General features: G+C 37.4%; 1 protein-coding gene across 1 annotated transcript in view; it reads right to left on the bottom strand.

Moving 5' to 3' along the window:
* The window catches only part of stard13a (StAR-related lipid transfer (START) domain containing 13a), an 88,323-nt gene that overhangs the window by 14,939 nt on the left and 51,402 nt on the right, over positions 1–21,982 (bottom strand). The window contains 2 exon segments of the mRNA XM_048181571.1: positions 2,158–2,239; positions 4,129–4,200. Coding sequence (XP_048037528.1) covers positions 2,158–2,239; positions 4,129–4,200 — 154 coding nt within the window.

Here is a 21,982-nt window from a genome sequence, read left to right as displayed (position 1 = left end):
TTCTCGTCCACCTCCCCTTTGATCTAACCCTAAAGCGCCCTTTAACGTTCTCATCTGACTGATCTTCACCCCTGAAGAAGTTTTCTCCACCCCTTTGTACACACACAGAGACACAATCTTCTTTACTCTACAAGAGACTGCAGACCCATCACTTTATATCCATTCCAGACACAAACAAGCTATTATTTTACCTATAAAACCAGACTTGTTGTTTTTGACACGCTAAAATGTTCCATCGTGACATCAGCTCCATTTATCAGCTTTCTGCCGACACAATCTGCCCCACTTTTCAATCAAATTTCCCTAATTAAACATCCAGGCCCAGATGGCCACATAAATATGCGTAAATATCGTGTCTGTGGCGTGATAATGAAACGCCATTATCGTGCCAGCAGACACCGTCCTTAATAGCAGTGTGTGTATTCTCTGACAGTAAAGCTGTCAGATCTCACTAACGCTGTCATTAGTGGCATTAGACAGGGAGACAACCTGCTAGAAACCCTCAACGACTCAAACCCCAGGCCTCGTTTCACACACAACCATCTGTTAGTAGCCTATACCGCTAAACCCAACACCCCCCCCCCCACATGCTCCCTCAGGCCTTTGAGAGGGACATCAGAGCGGGCTCCATGGGGGCTGCATTAGGGATCAAAGCGTCAGGGAAGGGGACAGACTTTATGGAGGACATGGGTCAGACAGCTACAGAGGTGGGGTCGCCACTGGGCCAGCACCGCCGAGCTTTCTCGTACTTGTACATGCAGGATGGGGGGCAACAATAGTCTTTCGTCTGGTTGGGTACTGGTCTTAAAAATAAAACCAGCTGAAGTTTCTTCAAACACATTTGCTCATAAAAAGGACTTTTGGGGAAAAGGTGTTTTTAAAGACGTTTTTAAAGGCGTTTTTAAAGACTTTATTAATAAAAAACAAAACAAAACAAAAAATAAAATAAAAGTAAAAACACTTTTGCTCATAAAAAGGACTTTTGGGGAAAAGATGTAGTGCGTTTTTAAAGACTTTATGAAAAAAAAAAAAAAATAAAATAAAAAATTTGTAATAAAACGACTTGGGGAAAAGGTGTAAACTTGTTTTTTTTTTACAGATTTTATGAATATAGATGAACATACATTCACATATACTACCCAACAACAAATGATAGTAGTACTATCAAAGATACAAAACAAGTAAATTAAAATAATAATAATAATGCCAGAAATAAAATAAATGAACATATACAAATAGCCTCTTTCTAATCTGTTCATGCTCTTATGTGACAAAAAGATTATGAAAAAAAAAATTTATGTAGTCATTTGTTATAAAAAGAAACAGACCTTTGGCCTTAAAAAAATTATTTCTCTACTAAATCACTGCATTAACAATTCCATTTTTCTCTTCCAAACGAAAACAAATTGACTAAAACATGTGCCATTGTGAAAGAAGAGCTGTTTCAGTGGCAGTGAAAGCTAATAATAATAATATTAATAATAATAATAATAATAACTTTATTTTGTATAGCGCTTTTAAAAGTATTTTCTCAAAGCACTTTACATAAGTAAAATTAAGATACATAAAATAGGCATAATAAAAACACGTTACAAAAGTTATTTAGAAACAATGGGGGAAAAAAAATAAAATAAATTAGAAAAAAAAAATACATAAAAAACATCACATGACAACCACAAGAATCAATTTTTCACCCAAATGCTTCCCTAAAATAAGTTTTAAGGGATGATTTAAACATTTTTAGGGATGCTGCATTTCTAATCTCGGAAGGCAGAGAATTCCATAACTTTGGGGCAACTGAAGAGAAAGCCCTATCACCCATTGTTCTGTGTTACCGGAACAACTAAAAGACCAGCATCAACCGAACGAAGATCACGTGTCGGAATGTAGGGTATTATCACAACATTAAATAAGAAAGTAAATGGGAACAATTTTGATGTCATGATGTCCTTAAAGCTGTCATATTGTTCAACACTGAGCAATATAAATGGACAGAACAACACAGCCATCAGAGCACTTGATTGACAGTAAGGCCTTTGATTTTACAGCTGTCATTTTAAGTGAAGACGGTGTATCAGGTTCCATCCTGTAGACTGCAAGACTCTCGGTCTCAACAATCTCAAGATATTGAGATAATCTTGACATTTAGAAACTTACCGGCAAAGAGGCTCCACAAGGTCTTTGTCGAGAAAGTCATGGTCCCTCTTGACTGCGGATATTTCAATGGGAAACTGGGAATCTGTAGGCAGAGACAGGAAGAAGATCATTTTCTGTTCTGGTTAAGAGGATTAATGTAAGTAACCAACATCTTCAAAATAAGTGATCACAAAAGTTCACATAAGGATCATTTGCGTGTTATTTAAAGGATTAGTTCACTTTCAAATGAAAATTAGCCCAAGCTTTACTCACCCTCAAGCCATCTTAGGTGTATATGACTTTCTTCTTTCTGATGAACACATCCACATCCATCCATCATAAACGTACTCCACATGGCTTCGTGGGGTTAATAAAGGCCTTCTGAAGCGATGCATTTGTGTAAAACATATCCTTATTTAACAAGTTATGAAGTAAAATATCTGGCTTCCACCAGACCGCTTTCCGTATTCAAGTTACGAAGAAAGTGTAAAACTGGCATCGCGTCAGTTACACTTTTTCCGTAAGCTGAAAAGGGAAGGCGTAGGACGTAGCATATGCTTTGTGAACTGCAAGAGTTTTAAACTTTCTTCATACACTGAATACGGAAGGTGGTCTGGCGGAAGCTTTTTTTTTTTTTTTTTTTTTACACAAACGCAGCGCTTTGCTTCAGAAGGCCTTTATTAATCCCCCGGAGCCGTGTGGAGCACGTTTATGATGGATGGATGTGGATGGAAGCATTTTCTTCAGCTCATACTCGTGGGTGCCCTTCACTGCCATTATAAAGCTCGGATGCGTCAGGATATTTTTTAAAAAATCTCCGATTGTGTTCATCAGAAAGAAGAAAGTCATATACACCTAGGATGGCTTGAGGGTGAGTAAAGCTTGGGCTAATTTTCATTTGAAAGTGAACTAACCCTTTAATGTTATTTTCAAGACATAGCAAATCACAATCATGAATTAAAACAGAAAGGGAGAAATAAACAGATAGAGAGATAACTGGATAAAATGTTTCTAGTTTGTCCAGCCAGACATCTCCGGAGGTTCTGCAGAGGATCACAGATCCATAGCAGCTGTGGTGTAATTCTTATAAAGAAAGTGCAATCTCTGGCAGACGCTCCTTCGCTGATTACATTACACACAGCAGACCAGCTCTGAAACCGAACCTGGGGTTATCGCAAATCTCACTCAGAATGACTCAAACAAATGCGGACAATTAGCAAAAAGGAGGGAAGACAGATCAAGATGAACACTAAGGTATTTTCCCAGTGGAATCTGGGAGTTCATTTATGTCATGATGGCATAATGACCTCACAAGGCCAAAGAGAGCTTCTTCCATTTTCTCATGAGAGCCGAGCTCTGAATTTACACGGCATTAAATATAGAATTGTTGACATTTTATCGCTCATTGACGTAAAGCATCATAAGGAGGAGTCAGGGGAACAGAGAGAGAGAGAGAGGCAGAGAGAACAGTATCCTCTCAACCCCTTTGTTGGCCTATGCGGAAGACTGAGGCAAAGGACTGTATTTTTCCGGCAGTGATAATGAAGACTTTTTCCCATGACCTCTTCCTCCCTTTGGATAGAAACTCTAGTCTGCAAATAGCTCGCCGTGGCCCTAAAATGACCAGAAAAGATAAAGAGGGAAGAAAAAAAACATGCTGACAAATGGAGCACACAGCTGTATAAATGCTGTTTTTATTCCATATGTCTGAAGCGGAAAATCAAGAATAATTCAGCTTGTGATCACTGCTTGGCTTTTGTCCGCCCAGCTGAGGTGGGATGGGATAGGTGTGATCTCAAACTCAAAGCAACAGTCAGCTCTCTCTCTCTCTCTCTCTCTCTCTCTCTCTCACCCTACTGCATTCCTGATTTTTTACCGTCACTTAACTTCACAGCTGCAACCACACTGCAGACGTTTGTTGAGGCCACTGAATCAACGAACAATTCTTTGACATCTGTGTGTATGTTTATAGATATTAATCCCATTTCTTACCCTCATAAAGTTGGGCATACTGTGGGAATCCCGCCGCCCTCAGCCAGTCACATGCTTCCTTTGCCTCGATTTCTGAAAAGAAACAATACGATTCTTCAGCAGTTTATCTATTAATCAATTTCAACCTGATCTCACACACATGCTCATGGACACACACACACAGTACAGTCCAAAAGTTTGGAACCACTAATATTTTTAATGTTTTTAAAAGAAGTTTCGTCTGCTCACCAAGGCTACATTTATTTAATTAAAAATACAGTAAAAAACAGTAATATTGTGAAATATTATTACAATTTAAAATAACTGTGTACTATTTAAATATATTTGACAAAGTAATTTATTCCTGTGATGCAAAGCTGAATTTTCAGCATCATTACTCCAGTCTTCAGTGTCACATGATCCTTCAGAAATCATTCTAATATGCTGATTTGCTGCTCAATAAACATTTATGATTATTTTCAATGTTGAAAACAGTTGTGTACTTTTTTTTTTTCAGGATTCCTTGATGAATAGAAAGTTCAAAAGAACAGCATTTATCTGAAATACAAAGCTTCTGTAGCATTATACACTACCGTTCAAAAGTTTGGGGTCAGTAAGAATTTTTATTTTTATTTTTTTGAAAAGAAATTAAAGAAATGAATACTTTTATTCAGCAAAAATGCATTAAATCAATCAAAAGTGGCAGTAAAGACATTTATAATGTTACAAAAGATTAGATTTTAGATAAACACTGTTCTTTTGAACTTTCTATTCATCAAATAATCCTGAAAAAAAATATTGTACACAAATATTTTGTACAATTGTACACATTAAATGTTTCTTGAGCAGCAGATCAGCATATTAGAATGATTTCTGAAGGATCATGTGACACTGAAGACTGGAGTAATGATGCTGAAAATTCAGCTTTGCATCACAGGAATAAATTACTTTGTGAAATATATTCAAATAGAAAACAGTTATTTTAAATTGTAATAATATTTCACAATATTACTGTTTTTTTACTGTATTTTTAATAAATGTAGCCTTGGTGAGCAGACGAAACTTCTTTTAAAAACATTAAAAATCTTAGTGGTTCCAAACTTTTGGACTGTACTGTGTATATATATATATATATATATATATATATATATATATATATATATATATATATATATATATATATATTTTTTTTTTTTTTTTTTTTTTTTTTTTCCCTCGATAAATCATTTTGGCTGTATAGCAGCTCTAAAAGAAAATAGTGTCATTGTTCAGCTGAAGTTCGTTCAGTGTTGATTCAGTTCTGTTGTAAAGATCATCAATTATTAAATCAGTTCATTTAATCTATAAAGCAGTTCTGGAGAAAACAGTGATGTCATCGTCCAGCTCAGTTCAGTGCAGTCAAATCAATAATATTGTTGAATATTCAGTCCTGACAATTAAGCTACTCAACCTCGCCATTGTCTTCTGATATTTCCTAATATTTCCTAATTGAATAATATTATTTTTGAAAATAGTACGCTGTAAACTAGCAAATTTCAATTGTCTTATTACTCTGTATATTATTTGAGATGCGAACAATACGAAATAATTTGCGATATATGCAAAATTATGTATGGAAACGGCTCAAGGGCAGATTTTTTTAAGAAATACAACAAAACGTACAATGCATTTTTTAAAGGATGACATCATTACGCACACCATTTATCGGTAAAAGGACAATTGAATGGAAACAGACAGACTGGAGACGGCAAATTTCACAAACTTTTTTCTACACGTTCACTTTTTCAATACAAAACAGCACAAAAAAACGGTCTTTTTAGAATGATCCACAAGAGATGAAATAAGAGAGTACAAAAACAAAGAGTCTCTCAAAATAAGCCACCATAAAAGTAGACTGGTCAGGAAATGACCTCACCACAATCTGACAATTATATCCTTTTCTTACAAGATTCTCTGCATACTTGTGCTAAATTACACATTTGCTGAATGGAAACCACTCACAGTCTGAAGAAATCTCCCTGAACACATAACCCTTGATACACACACAGCGCCTTCCATCCATCTGTAGATAAACTCTAACAGTGGTTCATACACTTACTGGTTGTTCTCATCACTTTATAATGCAGAGAAAACATGTGTGTCCCTCAGATCTGAGCATCCCTTTTCCTCCAAGGTCTCAAAAAGTCCAGTTTTGTCCCCAGCTGCCTCAGATAGCTGCCTGCTCCTCTGCCCTGAACTTTTTCTTTTGTCGTCTCTCACTCGCTCTTAAACATCCTCCCTCTGGCTGATGTGCTCATCCTCTCAGTCTTTAGGCCTGCCTTCATTTTCCTCTTCCTCAGCCTTTCTCTTTATACCTTTTGAGGCCTTGCAACCACCCTGAATACTCTAGCAACTGCATAGCACCCAGAACACATTAACAATCATATACACTCTAAAAAATGCTGGGTTAAATATGGACAAACCCAGGGATTGGGTTGTTTTCACCCAGCCATTTTTTCAACCAATTTTGGATTATTTTTTTTTAGCCAGCAATATAGTAATATAGTAAAAGGCATGTTTTTGCTCACCCCCAAATAGGGGCAAATTTGTGGGGTATTTTAAGCCGAACCTTGACCAGACCAGAGACTTATATTACATCTTGTGAAAGAGGGCATAATAGGTGCCCTTTAACCCAACCTGCTGGGTTTGTCCATATTTAACCCAACTTGGGTTGTTTTTAACCCAACATTTTTTAGAGTGTAGCAACAAACTGGCAACCACCGACAACATTCTAGCTTTATGGAGGCAATGAGCCAACACCCCACATGAAAAATACCATAGTAATTTATAGTGTTTTTGAACCATACTATAGTACTTGAATTAATTTGTTGTGGTAATGTAACAACTATAGTAAAATAAACAAATGACTTTACCCAATACTAGTTTACTATAGTAAATACTATAGTATTTTTCTTTTCACATTTTCTTCAAAAAAACTTTATAGTTATAGTGGAGAAAGACAGGAAATTATTGGAAGAGAGAAGAGGGAATAGGCACAACAACTCAATAAATCTGGAGCACATGGACTAGACGCTGAACCATGGTTCCAACTTCTATGAAATATTTTAAGTAGTCAATAAAGGGCTCTGGAAAGCTATTCATTCTTTCTCTATGTGTTCCTCCATTCACCATGATGTGGAGAAAAAAAAAAACACACCAGGCAGCTGAGATGATAAAAGATGTTCTGTGTGTGTGTTATTGAGTAGAGCCAGCAGATAATGCCAACACTGACTGACAGAAGCTGTTCTGCTAACTAGGATTTCACACATGATTTAATCAAAAAGAACAAAAAGGCACAAAATCTTTTTGTTTTGAAACATGTGGATGTGTCACCAAATTTGTTCAAGAACAATATGTTGATACATAAATCCCTGTCTGGCGTTTTTTATTCTGTATGTTTCTAATCTGACATTGTCATTCCACAGTTCGGCCTGTTCCTGGCAGCAGGACAGGAATTCCTCACACTTTGGTCTACAGCAGAATCCCAGTGATTAGCTCTCCCCTGAGGGGTATGAATTACTGACATACAATAATACCACTGACGAACACAAGTCCAAGTCAGAGAGACATAAATTCCCTTCACAGCACACTCATGTGTCATTTCCTCTGCTCATCTAAAGCATGCAGTAAAGGGACACATTATGGAATTTTTTTTGCTCTTTGAACAGATGATACTATATAGTAGGGTGACCATATGTGCCATTTTCCCAGGACGCGTCCTGTCCAGGATTTCTAAGTTGCATAAAATGTAGTTTTGGTTTTCATATTTGCAGAAGGTAATGACTAAAAAATTAATCGACCAATCGTGGCTTGCGAGAAGGCTGGATCTACAGAGAACGGTCAAAGCATTGCAAATACGACAACATTTTAATGCATTGCATGAAGACTGTCAATAAGAACAGCGGCTTGCACAGACCTCCGTTTAGAAATCGCGTTCCTAAATCGTGTTCTGGGGGCACATCAATATGACCACTTTCATGATTAAAGAGGCAAGGGCTCAAGCCATTTTAGGCAATTTAGAAATCTTGGACAGGATGCGTCCTGGGAAGATGACACATATGGTCACCCTACTATATAGACATTTGCTAACATTTGCAACACAGAGCTCATTCTTAAAACTGCTCATTCAGAAATCATTATAGTTATGACGTCTCAACCTTGAGCCCATATTAAAGGGTTAAAGGGTTCACCCCAAAATTAAAATTCTCTCATTAATTACTCACCTTCATGTTGTTCCACACGCGCAAGGCCTTTGTTCATCTTGATAAAATACGATGGCTCAGTGAGGCCTCTATTGCCGGCAAGATAACTAACACTTTCAATGCCAATGATACTAAAGACATATTTACGACAGTTCATGTGACTACAGTGGTTCAACATTAATATTACATATTTTTTGTACTCCAAAAAAACTAAATAATGACTTTATTCAACAATATCTTGTGATGGGCGATTTCAAAACACTGCTTCATGAATGCTTTACGAATCTTTTGTTTTTCGAACCAGTGGTTTGGAGCGTGTATCAAACTGCCAAAGTCATGTGATTTCAGTAAACGAGGCTTTGTTACGTCATAAGTGTTTTGAAATTTCAATGGTTCACCACTGGGGGGCGTGACTTTGGCAGTTTGATACACGCTCCGAACCACTGATTCAAAACAAATGATTCGTTAAGCTTCGAAGCTTCATGAAGCAGTGTTTTGAAATCACCCATCACTAGATATTGTTGAATAAAGTCGTTATTTTGTTTTTTTGGTGCACAAAAAGTATTCTCGTCGCTTCATAACATTAAGGTTGAACCACTGTAGTCACATGAACTGTTTTAAATATGTCTTTAGTAGCTTTCTGGGCGTTTGAATGTGTTGATTATCTTGCTGGCAATGCAGACCTCACTGAGCCATCGGATTTTATTAAAAATATTTTAATTTATGTTCTGAAGATGAACGAAGGTCTTACGGGTGTGGAACGACATGATGGTGAGTAATTAATGACAGAATTTTCATTTTTGGGTGAACTAACCTTTTAAGTAACACATGAACCACTATTCAGCAACTATTCACCAATATATCATGAATATATGTAGAATATAGCTCCTTTACTATTTAAAGCATCTCTAAATTAAGTTACACATACTAATCCCTTGTATGTTAAATGTTCATTCAATACCAGTTCAGCACTCAGAATCACACTCACACATGGAAGCAATTAGAGAAAGACATGATGGGGCCCTTTTACAGAGTGCAAACACTGGCATCAAGAAACAACGCTCAGCGGGAGCAGCCAACCATGCTGTCATAGGCAGGAAAAGCCCCCCATGTCACCACTGTGGATGTTTGTTCTGTTTTAATGGTTTGTTTGTTTGTTCACATTGACAGAGTTAAATAAATCATTGGGCTTTTGGATCGCACAAGGAGTCGATTATCAACAGACACGTCCATGTAAGTGGCGGAGGAATTTAAAGTGTAATGGTGTGTAATTAAGGACATTAGCATGCATAAAACATGACATTACATGAGTTTTTATGATCATTTGTGATGGTCAAACATCTACTGAAGTTGTGAATCAAGAGGATGTCATATTAGTACATTATATCAAGTCAACATGGTCAAAATTGACCTGATTTAAGAAAAAAAAAAATGTAATCATACATTAAAATGTATTTTTTTACGTCTCCAAAAATACTTTTCTTTCCAGCTGACATCACCAATCAATCATATTTTTCAACCCCTCCCCTCCAACTGCATGGTAATGCCAACTTTTCCACAAACTAATCAATTCCTGATAGATAAATCAAGACTCATCCAACTTAAACAGAGGGAAAGAAATGCAGAAATCTTTCAGATTTTATAAAAAAAAAATATCTTAATGTTTGGAAGATGAACAAAAATTTAATTTGAAACAACATGAGGTTGAGTATATGATAACAGAATTTTCATAATTGGGTGAACTATACCTTGTAAATACAGTAAGTTGAGTCGTGGATAAAACTAACTGTATCACGATACATATCGGTCACATCACGGATACATATTGTCGCATTTTAATATTGTACTATATCGATATAACGTTACACCCCTAATAAAAAGTGCTCTTTTATAATGATTTACAATTGGTTAATCTCAACTTCCTGCTTGCCTTCAATATTACAAAAAAAGGCATGGTTCTCAGATCAGTAGTAACAACAACATGTAATGAAGTGCTCAAATGAAGCCCAACCACTGGGCTTGTTTTGCAGAACTTTAAAGAGACTCTGGGACCTTCTAAAGCTCAGAGGGGAATTTGGGAAGGCCTAAGTCCTTAGTGTGGGAATAAAGAACTGCTGTGAAGTCAAGAGTTTAATTAACACATACCATTAATATCTAATGTCCCCCGCCAAGAACCAAAGGACCGAACCAATACAAAGGGTGCCCAAAACAATAAACCTCAACACAACCTAAAGCAAAGCAGCATCATGAGTCAGCCAAAGTCACATAACTCAACACAATAAACCATAGAGAGCTGCTGGTAAAAAAATGTCACAGAAACAAACACAAAGCAATCACCTCTGCATAGGGTTACGCTGCTATGGCATCTAATCCCAGCAGCCAGGACACGCAGCCCCTCGTGACCCAGGCATTCCTGATCACCTCGACGTGACAACAGGCAGAACGCCATGAGAGAGAGCAGCAGGCACGGATGCCACACAGAGCCTGGATGCCACAGGGAGCGGGGCACAATCAAAGGCATTCTTGTTTTGATTGAGCAGGCAAGATCTCTGATTATATAAGAACACAGGTCCTGTGTCCTTAAAAGTCACCTCGGCCCACAAATGACTCTCTCAGGTCTTTGCATTCTTTCTGGGGTTTTTTCTTCTTTACTCACATACACCTTTAGTTCTGGTTCTATTCCTGCTTTCCCAGCTAACATTCTGGCAAGGTTCTCTCAAGGTTAAGGACAGATGTTCTCCCAGTAATATTGATAGAACATTTGATCAAAGTTATCTGATCTTTAATAACGCTCTTAAACGTTAGCACAAATATCATTGGAATTACTTTCAGACTGATATTTTTCAGCTGATGAACAATAAAAATATTGACCAAGCCACAGCCAATCAGAATCCACTTGACTATTTTTTTTTTAATCTACTATGGTAGTCAATGGGAGGGCCACATCTGCTTGGTTACAAACATTCTTCCAAATATCTTCCTTTGTGTTCAGCAGAACAAAGAAATTTAGACAGGTTTGGAACAACTTGAGGGCGAGCAAATGATGACAGAATTTTCATTTTTTGGGTGAAATATCCCTATAAAGAGTCAGAAGTCACTTTATAATAAACAGAATATTACTGTGTGTTGGTGTGGATGCTAATATAATTATTGTTATAGTTTTCATAATGTTTGTGAATGGGCTTTTTCTCAGTTAGTAAAAAGTTTAAAAGAAGTATTTCTTAATTAAGTAAACATTAAATCATTTTTCCAAGAAATGTTTCAAATGAACAAATAAATAAAAGAAATAACATGATGGTGAAATGTTGCAAGCAGGATTCAAACCCATTGCTCCAACCAATGCAAACTATTTTACCATATATTCTCAAACACATACATATTAAGACCATGCAGAGTATGTGTGTGTGTGTGTGTGTGTGTGTGTGTGTGTGTGTAATCTCAATCTTTGTGATACTGTTCAGCTCTGTTATGCTATCATGAATGCGAGTGCTATACAGCACATTCAAAGCTGTATCTGAATCATAAATGTTTGACAGTAATCCCATTAGGCCATGTATTACCAGAAAAGTCCTGCTGTGCTCTTAAGAGATCTGGTACCTCTACAGCACAGACATCAGTCCACGCTGCATATGGAAAAACACTTAATCACTCTAAGGCTAACAAAAACTTCATAGTAACGTCAATCATAAACGCAGATAAAACATACCTGGTGAATAGGCTAGACAGAGGTTAAAAAACAACAACTCTAATGCTATTTAATTTACAGTCGACATGAATTACAACACATTTTACTTCCATGATGTGAGGTATTCTGGAATTAAACATTCAGGATATTGAAAATGCAAAAGTAAACTCTGTTCTGAAACTATCAATTGTGTCAATGAGCAGTGTAGTGTGTAGCAGTGTGTGTTAAACTGTGTGAACTTGACTCTCAGACCACCAAGGCAGTAAAACTATGATCCTTTTTGAGCGTTGTAATGCAAACTCTCCCACAAACATGCAGTCTCTAAATACTCACACACACACACACACACACACACACACCTCCCATGGGGTTTCTCCAGACAGTTCCTGTATTGCTCATCAGAGCATGCAGGGTTAATACACACACACACACACACACATACACACACACAAATACTTATGGACCAATGCCATTTTCCCACACATGCTAAAGTGATTTGACATCCATCCATGGGGATCATAAGGAAGTTTCTTGTTTAACTAAACATGACTCTGAAATTCCATTAGTATGGACCATGTCCTTCATATTCAAACTCAGTCATGAGAAAGAAAAATCATAAAGGAAGTATTTAAATATCTCAGTTATTTCTCCTAGGCAAGCCATACGTTCAGATGGTGAGCAAATGGATACTTTTGTTTAAGTATCAGAATTTACTCCTGGGAAAATAACCCAAGTGATTTTAGAATAAGCATCAGAGACAAAGTCGCTTAAATAAAACATAACTGACATAAAAGAGCATGATTTGAGCAATAACATTTCCTCGGTGTACTTCCAATAAAAGAAAACAAAAAGAAAAATTTAATAAAAAAAGTTTTTAAATTGACAGAATAGTAAAAAAAACATGATGCATATCATAAAGTAAAAAAAATGAGCCATTTGGGCTTCAGAGTAAATTAAAGATGCAGTTGGTTTGTGGTACCTCTAGGCATCGGCAGGCAGCTGTGTTCATGGGTAAGATCCTAAAACCATTGCAGATTTTCCAGTCGAACATTCAGTGATTTATTCTGTCAGTCTTCTAGAAGATCCCGTTCCAGAGCCGGTCCTCTCCACCGCAGACTTCAGCTGTATGTTTCTCTTTCTCTACACTTCACCTCCTGACTGTATCGCTTATGTGCCAGTCCCTCTTCCGCCCTCCCCTCCACTCCTCCAAACAGCTGGAGCATGTACAGTCTTCAGCCCCCCCGCCCTCCTTCTCACCCATGAACATGTGAGAAAATGAACATGTGCTTTTACCTTCAGGGCGCCACAGATCATATGCACACACACCCGCAGCTGGAGATGCAACCTGTTCGACTGCCTGTTCCCAGACAGTGACCCTATCTGTTCAAGTTCTGGGAGAAAATCCCACCGATATTTATTTTTACTTATTTTATCTGAAAAGCACTTTTTTTCAATTTCTGTTGTTTTTAAATGTTCTATAGAAATAATTACTGTAGAAATTATAGTAATACAATAAAATCCAAATGTAATAACTTTCTGAAACTACTCGATAATATCACAGCCCAACATGTTTCGATCCAGTCAAATCTCGACAGATAAAATCAAGTTACATCTTACATAATATGTCACATTACAGAAGTTACATTCATTGTCTTTAAAGCAGGGCTTTCAATTTATTGGAGCAACACTTCTAAAACATGCCATACAAATAAATTAGAACTATTAATGATTATTTGAGTTGTTGATATTTTATTAATTTATTTTGACTTTAGTACTGTACAAAAGACAATCATAAGAATACAAATGACAATCATAATACGTAATAAAAACACTATAACTAGACCTTGCGTTGAAAACGACAAACATCTCCCTGGTATTTTCTTTTTCGATAATCTGTATGTCACAATACAGAAGAAAAGATCTGTCGCTACCTCAGTTTCAGCATGACTTTATTTGAAAAATAATGTTATCTTTACAATACTACACTTACTATGGGCCTGTTCACACCAGGTCACTTCATGCATTTTCTTTGATTGTATAGCTATCCGATAGTAAAAAGACCAGGTGTAAATGCTCTTCGAAACAAAACTGGACAAGTGTAAATGCATCAGGTTGTTGAAACCACATATGTGAATTTTACTCCTCCAAAAATGTTAAGAAAATAAATGTGTGAGAGCATGTTATAGGCAATATGACGTTATAGCAAGATATGATAGCACTACTCCAACACGCATTGCCACAGATGACTAGCTCCATTTAACTCCATAAAAGGTGCTACAGAGGATCTTTTCGACAACTGAGAAACCAAAGACTGTTAGTGAGTTTTTGAAATGAGCGCATGCGTAAGAACAACCCCCCTCCTTCACAGCTCATTTCGAGGGAACGCCTCCCAAAACTCGTGCACGAGTATTGGAACACAAGTGTTTGTTTACCACCGGCATTCGCTGTGTCGTGTTAGTGGATTCATTATGTCGGACTCACCGCAGGTAACTCATAATCTGCAGTTGTTACTCCTGTCTCCTGACAAAAACATTGCATGCGGCGCCTGTGGAGTGTGGAAAGTTACTGGAGCGCGCAGCCGCGCACGTCACTCACAAGGAACGTCATGGTAGTGATTGACAAGCCAGAGGGCCAATCGTTTACGCGATGAACGCGTAAATGATTGGCTGATGTTTTTAAGGCCCTACCTCATGCACAGATGATGTATATTAATATTATTCCTTTCAGTGCACCTAATAAATAGTCTTTTATCAGTTAGTAAAGACAGTTTCAAGTAATATTGCAAAAATGTATAAAACAAAACATCCTCTGTAGCACCTTTAAATTTGCATACAGCGCAGGAATTGACGATCAGATCACCCAAATATATAAAAATTCTGTCATCATTTACTCACCCTCAAGCTGTTCTAAACCTATAGTCCAAAGTTTGTTTTGGTTTTTTATACTATGGAAGTAAATGAGGATCAGCAACTGTTTGGTTATCCGCATTCTTTAAAATAACCTTTTTTGAGTTCAACATAAAGAAACTCATACAGGCTTAGAACAACTTGAGGGTGCATGAGTAACTGATGACAATTTTTTATTTTATTTGCGGGTGATATGCCTTTAAAGATCCATTTTATAGTCTGTTATTTACTTTTTCTCTCTTTCTTGCGCAGTCAAGCAGTGAAACGATAGGAGAAGGAATAACACTGGAGAAGAATGGTTCACAAAAGAATAACAACAGAGGAGAAAGAGAGACCGTTGTATGTGTGAGAGAGAGAGATACCAGAGGGTCAAGTGTGGGCTAAGTGGCTCTGGGCACACTCCCTAGAGTCCTCACACATTCCCTTCTGGGAAAAAGATGAGGCTGCACGTGTGAGGCTCTGTGTGTGTGTGACAGAAGTGGCAGACAGGAATGCAGGAATCATATAGCATGAGGGAAACCAGGGTCAGAAGTGAAAGAATAACAATCTATTAAACCGTGGGCTACTCTTACTGATTTTTGTGTTTTTTTAGCATGTTGTTATGCTGTAGTGTTCTGTATGGTTACTACTAGGATGTTCTGTATGGTTACTAGGCAGTTGCAAGGAAGTTTTGAGTGTTGCTAACTGACCCAAGTCAAAAGTCTTTCAGGTCTGTTATATTCCGCTCTCTTGATTTGAGTTAGGTCTCTCCTTCAATGTAAGACTATGGAATTTTTTAAAACTATTTTATCATTCACCAGGGAATTCACCAGCATCTTTCTGACAGCCCAAGCTGCATGATTTCAGGTATCAGTCATGTTTGCAGCACCAACGGTAAGGACAAGTTATGTGCCAAATTATAATAATTAGGGTTGGGGCTAGTTCAAATAGTTTGAGCAATACTAATACTGATTCTTGCCTTAATAAACACAGCTAATAAGTAATATTCTGTGATTGACATGTATGATCATACATCTTTTATCCAACAGAGGGCGACCAAGAGCAAGGGAAAAACTTCAAGATGTCAACCCTCTGAAACTTCATCTCAAACAAAAACAAAACTGGATGGCACTGTAACACCCTTTCTTATTAAAACAATTACCATTAATGCAAATACCAATTACGATACACACAAACAATAACCAGAACCACCACAGCATTTGATTATGTCTTGGTTCTTTATTATGCCATTTACACAATTTAGTTACTCAATTTACTGATCCTACAGAAGTGTTTTGTCTTAAAGGTCCCGTTCTTCATGATTCCATGTTTCAAACTTTAGTTAGTGTGTAATGTTGCTGTTAGAGTATAAATAAAATCTGTAAAATTTTAAAGCTCAAAGTTCAATGCCAAGCGAGATATTTTATTTAACAGAAGTCGCCTACATCAAACGGCCAGTTTGGACTACATCCCTCTACGTCCTTCTTTAATGACGTCACTAAAACAGTTTTTTGACTAACCTCCGCCCACAGGAATACACAAGAGTTGCGTTTGTAGAGTGTGTTTGTCGCCATGTCGTCGAAACGCTGTTATTTTCATCCCGCAGTCCAATCACCGGGTCTGATTCCGGCTCAAATTGATAGGGTAAAATTAAAGACATGTTTACAATAACACTGAGCGCGTGCATCTCCACGTTATGGTAAGAGGCGTGACTTTTCCGGGCAAGATGCACTAAACTGCTGTCGAATCACAACACAGGAACCGCTGGCACAATCAGAACTCGTTACGTATTTCTGAAGGAGGGACTTCATAGAACAAGGAAGTCATCAGCCTGTTTTTATGACAGTGGAAACAGCGGTATACAGATAAGTAAATTATGTGAAAAATACTGTTTTTTTTTTTACACGCGAAACATGAACACATGTTATATTGCACACTATAAACACAATCAAAGCTTCAAAAAACCACGAAAAACGGGACCTTTAATTGTCCATCTTTATAGAGCATGCAAATCATGCACTGCATCTAAATCCCTCACATACTGCTTTTTCATTTTCTCCTACACACTTTCCTGCAACAAATTCAGGCTCAAACCACGTCACAGATTTCATTAGGACTTTGCTTTTTGATGTCAATCTTGAGTGTGCTTTTATAAATGTTATATATTAAAAAAAAAATGTATGATACAAGTTTGAAAATCTCCTTTGACTTCCAGTGCTCAGCGTAGATGAGTACACCCCCTTTGAAAAGTAACATTTTAAACAATATCTCAATGAACACAAAAACAATTTCCAAAATGTTGACAAGACTAAGTTTAATATAACATCTGTTTAACTTATAACATGAAAGTAAGGTTAATAATATAACTTAGATTACACATTTTTCAGTTTTACTCAAATTAGGGTGATGCAAAAATAAGTACACCCCTCAACAACAACAAAAAAACTACTACATCTAGTACTTTGTATGGCCTCCATGATTTTTAATGACAGCACCAAGTCTTCTAGGCATGGAATGAACAAGTTGGCGACATTTTGCAACATTTATCTTTTTCCATTCTTCAAGAATGACCTCTTTTAGAGACTGGATGCTGGATGGAGAGTGATGCTCAACTTGTCTCTTCAGAACTCCCCATAGGTGTTCGATTGGGTTCAGATCAGGAGCCACTGAATCACTTTCACCCTGTTCTTCTTCAGAAATCCAACAGTGGCCTTAGATGTGTGTTTAGGATCATTGTCATATTGGAAAAGTGCACGACGACCAAGGGCACGGAGTGATGGTTAGCATCTTCACTTTCAGTATAGAGCAGTTAATCTGTGAATTCATGATGCCATCAATGAAATGCAGCTCCCCGACACCAGCAGCACTCATGCAGCCCCACATAAGGACACTGCCAACACCATGTTTCACTGTAGGCACCATGCATTTTTCTTTGTATTCCTCACCTTTGCGACGCCATACAGTTTTGAAGCCATCAGTTCCAAAAACATTTATCTTGGTCTCATCACTCCAGAATATAGAGTCCCAGTAGTCTTCATCTTTGTCAGCATGGGCCCTGGCAAACTCTAGGCGGGCTTTTTTGTGCCTGAGCTTTAGGAGAGGCTTCTTTCGTGGACGGCACCCATGCATGCCATTCCTCTGCAGTGTACGCCTTATTGTGTCACGGGAAATAGTCACCCCAGTTTGGCTTTCTACTTCTTTAGATAACTGCAGTGAACTTGCATGCCGATTTTCTTCAACCCTTCTCATCAGAAGACACTCCTGTGTTAACTTCCGTGGACGACCTGGACGTCTCTGTGAGATGGTTGCAGTTCTATCTTTTTGTACCACTTTTGCTACAGTATTCTGACTGATAACTAAAGTTTTGCTGATCTTCTTGTAGCCTTAAAGGGTTAGTTCACCCAAAAATGAAAATAATGTCATTTATTACTAGGGTTGGGAACCGAGAACCGGTTCTCATCCGGAACTGGTAGTGTTTTTTGAAAAGAACCGGAACCGTGCAAGATTTCTAAGTGTCGGTTCCGAAAACGGTTCTGGTGTGATGGATGGTCGAAGTGCGGGGAGCGTATCCTTTCATAGAGACGTCTCACATCATGAATATTATAGCAATGAATGCACTGAAAAGCCCTCGCGTGGCGCTACTCATATACGCAAGATTTCAATAGAGAGAGAGAGAGAGAAAGAGACGTGCCCAAACCTGCACGATTAATCTATAAATAAAATCGCGACATTCAAACCTGCGTTCACGCTGCCGTTGATCTGAAGAGAGTTGTAATGTGTATATAAACAGCTTCACAGTCTTTTCAAAAGCACAGTATCATTATTTCTGTGTGACAAATAGGCCTATTCCAGTTATAACAGAAGTATACAAAAGTTTATCATTCAGATAGAAACGCTGATGTTTATGTATAATAAATTATCTTCTGTTCTGAAAGTGACGACTGTATTGATTGCATTGTTACGCCACTAGGTGGCAACAAATTTACTGTTAAAAATGTATCTATCAATGAATCATTCTGTCAGAAACAAGTCTTTATGAATCAAACTTACAAAAATATTCTGTTTCACCTGTCTGAATCTTACATGTGTGTTCAAGCATCTTATCTAATTTGTGGTAACACTTTATAAGGTTCATTTATGAACTAACCATCAGTAATACCTTTGTTACAGTATTTTTAATCTTTGTTAATGTTAATAAAAATACAGCCGTTCAGAGTTGCTCATGTTACTTCACAGTGCATTAACTAATGTTAACAAATACAACTCTTGATTTTAATAATGTAAATGTTAAAATTAACATTAACAAAGATTTTAAATGCTGTAGAAATGCAGTTCATTATTAGTTCATGTTAATGTAGTTAACTAATGTTAACTAATGAACCTTATTGTAAAGTGTTAGTGAATTTGTTGAGATTAACAGTTTGTTAAATTAATTTTACACAAAAAGGACTGTTTGAGTCGAGTATTGTGCATTTTTCCCTTACTACTATTTTTTAATAGTTGTTTAATTATTTTAATGGAACCGGAATCGGAATCGTTAAGCAGAACCGGAAAATTTCTCACGATTCCCAACCCTATTTATTACTCACCCTCATGCCATTCCACACCCGTAAGACCTTTGTTAATCTTCGGAACACAAATTAAGATATTTTTGTTGAAATCCGATGGCTCAGTGAGGCCTTCATAGCCAGCAATGACATTTCCTCTCTCAAGATCCATTAATGTACTAAAAACATATTTAAATCAGCTCATGTGAGTACAGTGGTTCAATATTAATATTATAAAGCGACGAGAATATTTTTGGTTCGCCAATAAAAACAAAATAACGACTTATAAAGTGATGGCCGATTTCAAAACACTGCTTCAGGAAGCTTCGGAGTGTTATGATTCTTCTGTGTCGAATCATGATTCGGATCGCATTTCAAACCGCCAAACTGTTGAAATCACGTGACTTTGGCGCTCCGAACCGCTGATTCGACACGCTGATTCACAATGCTCCAAAGCTTCCTGAAGCAGTGTTTTGAAATACTTACTTCTTATTTTAATACCTCCAGAAAATTCCATGCAAATATATTTCAAACTACCACACTTTTAACCACTGTAAAAACACAGATAGTTCCCGCTTTTTTAATGTGACATTGTTTTGAAAATGCTTAGCTAGCTGTAGACAGGAGATGATTGTTTTTGGATTAAGGGGCTGAACTGAATCACTGGCCCACTGAAGCCCAGCCCTACCTCTCTGACTGCTGTTGAGCAAGCGCATGCATGCCACAGCAGCTCCTGATATGACAAATGGACATATTCACCATCCAGGAATCCACTCTGCATAGAGAGTGGATGAGACACAAGGGTTAGTTAAGGGCACTGATCATGAATCATTTCAAATATTGTTATATTTAATATAGTTTTAATTATAAAAATAATTTGCTACTGTATCTAATAAATGAGGCAAAACGGATTGAGGAACAATAAATAGATCTAGAATTATGGAGCATTTCATTTTTCATTATGTATTTGGCAGGTTTCCTTATAAAGACATGACCTACGTGCAGTCAAGAATGTCTAAGGTATGCTGTGCGTGGGTGAGGACTGTTTTTAGATGAAACATTTTTCTTTCCAATACAAAAATAATATGAAAGTAGTTGGCAGGCTTGTACATAACTGTCAGAGCTGCAAGCCACAAATTAAAGGAACAGTTTACTGAAAAATGACAATTCTGTCATCAGTTAATTAAAAAAACATTTTTCCAAACCTGTATGATTTTCTTCTGATGTAATGAGGTCACAAGTGTATGTTTGTAAAGTAAGTTACAACAGCTTTGAACGCAGCTCATCCAATCAGAATCAAAGACTGGAACAATCCGTTTTATAATACAAAAGATAATATATTGATCAAGATGACTTATGTACCGGTTCCTTTTGATTTTGCTGGTTCTTTTAATGAATAATTAAAAAAAGAATTGTTCAAACATGGTTTGAATCAGTCTAAAGCACTGCCTTGTATAATTTACAGCTTACTGTAAGTAAAGAGAGCAAAATTAACATGCTGGGCCCTATCTTAATGATCTAAGCGCATGGTTTAAAGTGCACGGCACAAGTGCACTTAGGGCGTGTCCAAATCCACTTTTGCTAGTTTAAGGACGGGAAAAATGGTTGACACGCCCGGTGCATAGTCTAAAAGGGTTGTCTCTATTCTCTTAATGAGTAATGGGTTTGTTTTGGGCGTAACGTGCAATAAACCAATCAGAGTCTCATCTCCTATTCCCTTTTAAAGCCAGTTGCGCTCTCGCCATGGCGGATTCGCTGTTTACAGAATTTGCGGAAAAACTGAACGCTTCTCTAGTGAGGAAACGGATCTGCTCATGCACAAGGTTAAAGCGCGCGAGCAGACCATCTACAGGAAAAGCCGGATTCCACTAAAGCATTTTCATCTTTATGCACACAATAATAATCTTTTACATTGTTATGCTTTTATTTTTAATATTTGGCATGTTTGCGTGCTGCTGTGCATCCCTGTGTGTAATAAGCAGAGTGTATGCGCGTTGTGCACTTGCATATAGGCGCACATTACTAACGTGCTCTTTAAATAAAACAAATATGGGTTGGTCAGTTGGGTCAATGGCGCAGTCTATTAAAGTTGCCTCAAAATAGTAACGCACCAGCAAAGTGCCTGAACACACCTTGTTTTCAGACCAGCACACCCATGGATGCACAAATAGGTGAAAATGCATTTGCTATTTAAACAACGTGGCGCAGGACGTGAAAATGATAACTGCGTCGGGCTAAAACTAGCAAAAAACACTTGCGTCACACGCCTGACGCTGCATTGCGCAGGGTGTATGATAGGGACCTCTAACTAAAATATACCCAAATCAAATCAAATTGAGAGCTTGTGAATCAGAATCAAACTGAATCAAATCAAATTGAGAGCTTGTAAATCAGAATCAAGAGGGATTGAGAATACGAATCAAATCAAGAGCTTGTGATTCAGAATAACAACAAATCAAATTGAGAGCTTGTGAACTGGAATCAAATCAAATCAAGAGCTTGTGAACCGGAAATAAA

Source organism: Megalobrama amblycephala, linkage group LG2, assembly GCF_018812025.1.
Source record: "Megalobrama amblycephala isolate DHTTF-2021 linkage group LG2, ASM1881202v1, whole genome shotgun sequence".
Lineage (NCBI taxonomy): Eukaryota > Metazoa > Chordata > Actinopteri > Cypriniformes > Xenocyprididae > Megalobrama > Megalobrama amblycephala.
Note: the sequence above shows the minus strand (reverse complement) of the source record. Positions and strands in the feature narration are given on the sequence as shown.